Source organism: Lithobates pipiens, unplaced genomic scaffold (genome assembly GCF_037356315.1).
Source record: "Lithobates pipiens isolate NorthernLeopardFrog02 unplaced genomic scaffold, aLitPip1_a1.2 Scaffold_27, whole genome shotgun sequence".
Lineage (NCBI taxonomy): Eukaryota > Metazoa > Chordata > Amphibia > Anura > Ranidae > Lithobates > Lithobates pipiens.
Window position 1 is genome coordinate 65,646,958 of NW_027507788.1, and position 7,158 is coordinate 65,654,115.

Here is a 7,158-nt window from a genome sequence, read left to right on the forward strand (position 1 = left end):
TTTATTAAAATTCAATTTGCAACAGTCATGAGCTGAAAATTGTGTGTGATGGATGAAGCAAAAACTAAAACTATGTCCCTTTTTTATACACAGGAAAGCCTCAGCCAGGGTGAGGGTCCGGAATGTGGCCCCCAGGAGGTGGCAGGGGGAAGTGGCAGCCACGAAGTGACCGGACCCAGTGGACTGACCCAATCCCAGGTCCCTCCCCTCCGCTTTTCACCCAAAAGCCCCTGGAAGAGGAGGAACATGGAGAAGGCAGCACTTGCCCTCATTCGGGATGATCATGCAACCCTGAGAGAACCCTCCAGAGTTCAAGAGGGCTATGGCTGCATAGTAGCAGCAAAAATGCATAAAAAAAATGCAGGAAATGGAGAAGGGACAACTCCTCTTATGTGAGAACATAACGTTACAGTCCCTAAATAAGGGGTTGAGTGGCCAAATGACAGAAAATACACACCTTTGTGAGTTCATCCATCCTCCTCCAGCTCCTCCTCCTCCACCTCCTCCTTCTACACCTCCTCCACCTTCTGCCATAACTCGACGAACAAAAACACAGCCTGGAAGTAAGTGTGTAAGTAAGACAAGAAAGCGATGGCCTGGGTTCAGTCTGGTCTGACAGAAGACGCAGGCTGTTGTAGTACCACAGCCTGGGGACATATATGTCATCTGCTGCTGTTCCTGATCTCTCAGAGTCCATAACCAGATTGTGCTCAGTATTGTATGGACTCCTCAGGCTACCAATTTTCTTTTTCAAATAGTTGGTGTCTACCCTGGGGTCCAAAGGCTTTGCAAATTTCTGCAGTTTCTCCAGCATTGCCTTCCCGCTTTCTTTTGTTATGACCCAGAATAAATGGTAATTATTTTTTTTTTCAAAATTGTTGTGTTTTTATTAAAAAAGGCCAGTTTGTTTGTGAGTAGGCAGGTACATTTCAAAAATACAATGTCAAATTAACAAGGGACACCAACCAACCTCCTTGAGGTTAACAAATACAAGATAATAATAAAAAATAAAAATTATGGAGATCACTAGAAAATCATTTTAAAACTTTACTAAAAAAAGTAAAAAAAAACAACACTATAACATATAATTCTAAACATTATTATGGAGATGTGGCTTTAAAAACTAAAAATATTATTAAGGAGATCACAAGAAATAATACATGTAAATGATTCAGTTATGAATGTATCCATTCATAACTGAAGCATAGTAAAATGTGTTTACAAAGCTTCATAGTTTGTCTTTACTAAGCTTCAAGAAATAAGTACCATGCTTCAAGAAATAAGTTTGTCAGAATTCTGTGTGAATATCAGCAGCAAAACAACTTCAGTCTTCTAGCATTATAAAGAACAAAAGAATGTGCTGCATTAAAAGATCCAAAAATTTACAGCCTGACGAATGTGCTATCTCCATTATGAACGCTAATTTTACCAGACCGAGCGCTTCCGTTTCATATTTTATTCTGAGCATGCGTGTTTTTTTGCATGATGAAATTGCATACGGACGGTCGGAATTTCCCATCGGAACTTTTTCCAGCGGAAAAAAAGAGAACCTGCTCTCAATTTTTTGCTGGGCGGGAATTCCGCCAGAAAAAGTCCAATGGAGCATACACACGGTTTTCCGCAATTTTCGACCAAAACCTCACATCTGAATTTTGCTGGTGGAATTTCTGATCATGTTTATGGGGCATTAGAACCTGCAAAAGACCTGAGACTGGGACAGAGGTTGGGGCTGAATGCAAATGCATGTCACATTTTTTAGATTTTTTTTGTAAAAGATTTTGAAAACAATTTATCATTTTCCTTCCACTTCCCAATTATGTGCCACTTTGTGTTGGTCTATCACATAAAATCCCAATAAAGTATGTAGCACTGACCCCCGAAGGAGCTGCTGGTTTGATTTGGACCTGCACTCTGCTAATAAACCCCACTAACTTGTCTTAGTCCCCTTGACACAGCTGTGGTGCAATACAATACAGTACAATATAATATAACACAATATGCCTGTATTGTCCTCTCAGGATCCACTGGCTCCACCTGCTGGGAGAAAACAATACTCCACACAATGGGGTACTGAACCAAAGTATATTTACTTTATATATTGGTAAACAGGCGATTACAGCAATTGTACTGTCATCCCAACATAGAATGACAGGACAATGAATTTTGATAAAACAGTTCTAAACAAAATATGTGTATATGGGAGCTCCCTCTACTTTTATAGCTATATGTGAGATCTCACTTAAAGTGCTCTTTAGTCTTCTTGTCTTTGCTAGCAATGTTAATTCCTTATAAATTGTAATCCAAGGGTTAAAGTTATTAAAGTTGACTTAAGGATGATCCTAGTGTTGCTTCCGTAATTATAATACAGTACTTGAGATGCAGTAGTAAGTGGGCCTTATACCTGCCTAGTGTCAGTTACTATACACCTCCTCCATGGGACTATGGATCCCAGCAAGGCCTGTATACAAGTCTGACTAAGTGAAAATTTTAAAAAACTGTGGGCCGCAACCCGCTCACCAACTGGATTGGAAGCTCGGTATGATAACTTGCTCCTACTTCAGATGACTCCTTCACTCCGTTGCGGTCCGATAGGTAGACTGGTCTTCCGATGCTCAAACGAGTGTCTCTGGATCTTCCCAATCTGATCACTGTGTCCCTGGCACTTCAGGTCACTCACACAACTGAGCAGGGTTGTGCTCCGCAAGGGCAATAGGCTGCTTCCTCCGGGAGGCCTCCTCACATGTCCTCACAGGCAGCCCATGCATTCCCAAGATACCTAAGATGGCCACTCGGGGTCCTTTTTATGTCCTACCCAGCATGCAGTGCAAGAGAGGGTGTCCATGGGTAGGTCACCCGGCATCCTGAGTAAAAAGGTCAACTGTCCAATGTAATTAACAGTCACTTCCTTTAAATAGTTCAATGCTTGTGAAAGCAAAAATCATTTAAGTCCACTTTCAGTGTTTGGCCGCTAGATGGCGCCAAACACTAAGCCATAGAAACGTCCATAGACTTTCATTGTAAATGCTAATACACATTAGTAGACAAGGATACCAGTGCTACAAGTACATTTGTGTTTTTGGTTGTAACATGACAAAATGTGGAAAATGTCAAGGGGTATGAATCCTTTTTCAAGTGCACTGTATGTAACTATGTCACAATATATTTTAACAGAGACCGAATGAGGACTTCAATCAATGTGGTTGGTGATTCATTTGGAGCTGGCATCATCTACCACCTTTCCAAAGCTGAGTTAGCTGCTATTGATGCCAAACATGATGTGAAGGATGGAACAGATATAATGAAATTGCACACAATGAATCATGAAGGTGCAAGGAAACCAATCAGGGAGGGCATTGGCACCCCACCATTCTCTGGTTATGCCTCCTTGCCTACTGATGAGTACGAAGTTCAGGTGGAGCCATCTCTGCACCATTAATTTTTACCCTTTGCTGCATTTGCTGTTATTTCAGCTACACTGTGATTGCAGCAGTGAGTTTATTTTTCAGTGCCAGCCTCAGGTTACCCAGCTTTCCTTACTAACATTAGCAGCTTCAGGCATGGCATTGGTGCAATGTCTACTGGTTAGCTGATGCCTTTGCTGTCCCCTCTATTCACTCCTATAGGAACTATAATTCAAAATCTGGGTGCCCAACTTTGCAGTTAGTGGAAGCTTGTGAAATTAACCCTCATCTATGAATATCATAATTTGTAGTGTCTGAAGTATCCATCTCCTGAGTATTGTATAGCTTTCAAGGCTCCTTCTGCCACAGAGGTAACCAAACAGGCCAATTCTGAGCACCAAAATCATGGAAACACACAGCTGAAGGTTATTATGCTATTGGGTCTTTTCATGAAAGCTATTTTATTGTATTTCTAAATAAAACATAAATTAAATAAAAGTCATTGTAAACAAAATGTGGTACATCTGAGTAGGTGACATTTTAAAATGGAAGGTACAATAATGCACAATTTCAAATGGGGATGGCATTCTTGCATCTATTTGAGCCACATAGGGGCTTTGCTCCAATGTATGACATGCACTGCAAGCCTTGTACACACGGTCGGACATTCTGATTGGACCGTGTTGTCGGATAATCCGACCATGTGTGGGCTCCATCTGCCTTTTTCCATTGGAATGTCCGACCAACAAAGTTTGAGAGCTGGATTCGATAGTTTGTAAAGAATTCCAATCGGACAAAGTTCCATGTATGCTCAGATCAGATTACGAGACCAAAGCTATTGGCTACTAGACTGAACGTAGTCCCGTCGGAACGAACGAACGTCATCACGTTCCGAACGATCAGATTTTCCGACAACTTTGTCCGACCGTGTGTATGCAACACCAGTTTCTGACAAAATCAGTCGGAAAAAAATCAGACAGATTTTGTGGTCGGAATTTCCGACCGCGTGTACAAGGGCTTACATGTGTCTGTCATAATAATGTGGGCACAGTCAAATTCACATTAAAATAATGGGACAAGTAATTTGATGGTGCATGTTTACATTTTGAACAAAGTATTACGTTATGCAGTAGCTTTAATTTAAAAAATGCAGAGTTTATTATAGAGCTTCGCTCTTGGTCAATGTCCTATACATTCCCTGCGTAGGATGGCAGCATATTTTGCAGCGTTCCTTAACCTATAATTCAGCATATACATGAAAGCATGGCAGCCACAGTCCTCCTTTGCAAATTAATTTCACTTAAACTTATTAGCAAAACAACTAGCATAAGCAGCTTGTACAGGATATTGGGACTAAATAAAGTTTGCTGCAGTGGGAAGTGTTTCAGATTGTAGCTACTGTTCTTTCATCTTTGATTTGAAAGAGTTAAAGCAGTTCTAATATGGCAAAATGCAGCATTTAAATGGAATGTATATTCTATGTTAATATTTACCTTAAATAAAAAAAAACGTTGTTTTCATATTTTTGCAAGCTTATTCTTTTAAAACAATGTGTTAAATACAGAGATTTGTAAATTACCTATTAGACAAAGCTCTCAGTGGACTGAAACTTCATCTGTTTAACAAATGTTAAGATATACAGTAATGTCCGCCAAGGTACATTATATTCTACATCAGCAGACTCATAGACTTGTTTTGTAGAGAGGGATTGTGTCTGCTGCAGCCTGATCATAGGTGTGCGCGGGGGGGGGGGGGGGGATGCCAGGTACCCTAGGCAACACTAGGTGTGTTGTCAATAGCCCAACTTCCTGGGTTTACCCTCCTCCTTGTCCCCGCCCACCCTGCATTGCTATTGGTTTCCCTCCTCTCCTTTCCCCCAGCTGCTGTGGGGGATGTTTCAGGATGGAGAGCGGTGGAAGGGGCTATAGTTTATTTTCTAAATGAACACAGTGAACACTCATTCACTGTATCCATTCATAATTGAAGCATAGTAAAATGTGTTTACTATGCTTCAGTTTGTGAATAAACAAGAAGCCACTCATCACAGAGCACTTCCCATTCATTCACTGCCCCATGCAGCTGAGGCCACAGAGAAAGTCATATGTGTTTGAGCTTTGGGGTGCACACCCTAATGCGCACACCTGTGAGCCTGATACATTGGAAGCGGATTACAAGATATGCTCTTTTTATACACAGGGTGGTTTTCAGCCACATTTCATAGGGACCAGATACTGGGTTCTAAATTTGCTACTCCTCCATTCTATGGAAAGAAAATAAACTGTAAATTGGTTATATTTGTATTAACAAATATAATCAGTTTACAATATATTTTCTTTCCATAGAATTCTTCAGATTCTCTTTGCATTGTGTTTTCTACTATTCAATTAGTCTCATGGTATAGCAGAGTAAAAAAGATATAAACTCACATGGGTTACTTCTGTATTATTCACCCTTGCTGTCCTATAGTAATTCTAATAATTCCTACAATACCTTAATTACTTTACATTTTATAAATAGTATGTATATATATATATATATATATATATATATATATACTGTATATACTGTATATTACAACCAAATATGTAAATGTATTTTATTGGGATTTTATGTAATAGACCAACACAAAGTGGCACATGATTGTGAAGTGAAAGAAAAATGATAAATGTTTTTTACACTTTTTTTTTAACAAATACATATCTGAAAAGTGTGGCGTGCATTTGTATTCAGCCCCCTTTACTCTGATAGTCTCATAACTAAAATCTAGTATAACCCATTGCCTTCAGAAATTACCTAATTAGTAAATAGAGTCCACCTGTGTGTAATTTAATCTCAGTATAAATGTAACTGTTCAGTGAAGCCCTCAGAGGTTTGTTAGAGAACCTTAGTGAACAAACAGCATCATGATGGCCCAAGGAACACACCAGACAGGTCATAGATAACTTGTGGAGAAGTTTAAAGCAGAGTTAGGTTATAAAAAAAATATCCCAAGCTTTGAAAACCTCACGGAGCACTGTTCAATCCATCATCCAAAAGTCGAGCCAATAGTATGACACAACTGAAAACCTACCAAGACATGGCCGTCCACCTAAACTAACAGGCCAGGCAAGGAGAGCATTCATCAGAGAGGCCCATGGTAACAAATGGGAGAATCTGTCCACAGGATAACTATTTGTCATGCACTCCATAAATCTGGCCTTGATGGAAGAGTGGCAAGAAGAAAGCCACTATTGAAAGAAAGCCATAAGAAGTCCCATTTGCAGTTTGTGAAAAGTCATGTGGGGGACACAGCAAACATGTGGAAGAAGGCACTCTAGTCAGATGAGACCAAAATTGAACTTTTTGAGCTAAAAGCAATCTATTACTGCACATCACGCTGAACACATCATCTCCTCCATGAAAGATAATGGTGGCAGCATCATGTTGTGGGGATGCTTTTCTTCAGTAGGGACAGGGAATCTGTTCAGAGTTGATGGGAAGATGGCTGGAGTCAAATACAGGGCAACTTTAGAAGAAAACCTGTTTGAGTCTGCAATAGACTTGAGACTTCACCTTTCAGCAGGACAACGACCCTAAACATACAGTCAGAGCTACAATGAAATGATTTAGATGTTAGAATGGCCCAGTCAAAGTCCAGACTCAAATCCAATTGAGAATCTGTAGCAAGATTTGAAAATTACTATTCACAGACGCTTTCCATCCAATCTGACAGAGCTTAAGCAATTTTTCAAAAAAGAATGGGCAAAAACGTCACTCT

The 7,158-nt window shown here is 40.0% G+C and overlaps 1 protein-coding gene across 1 annotated transcript in view; it reads left to right on the forward strand.

Annotated features, from left to right (window-relative positions):
• The window catches only part of LOC143933904 (excitatory amino acid transporter 2-like), a 409,110-nt gene extending 404,010 nt beyond the window's left edge, over positions 1 to 5,100 (forward strand). Inside the window, exon 10 of the mRNA XM_077457022.1 lies at positions 3,172 to 5,100. Coding sequence (XP_077313148.1) covers positions 3,172 to 3,436 — 265 coding nt within the window. The 3' untranslated portion in view covers positions 3,437 to 5,100. The remainder of the gene's footprint in view (positions 1 to 3,171) is intronic.
• Positions 5,101 to 7,158: the final 2,058 nt, after the last annotated feature.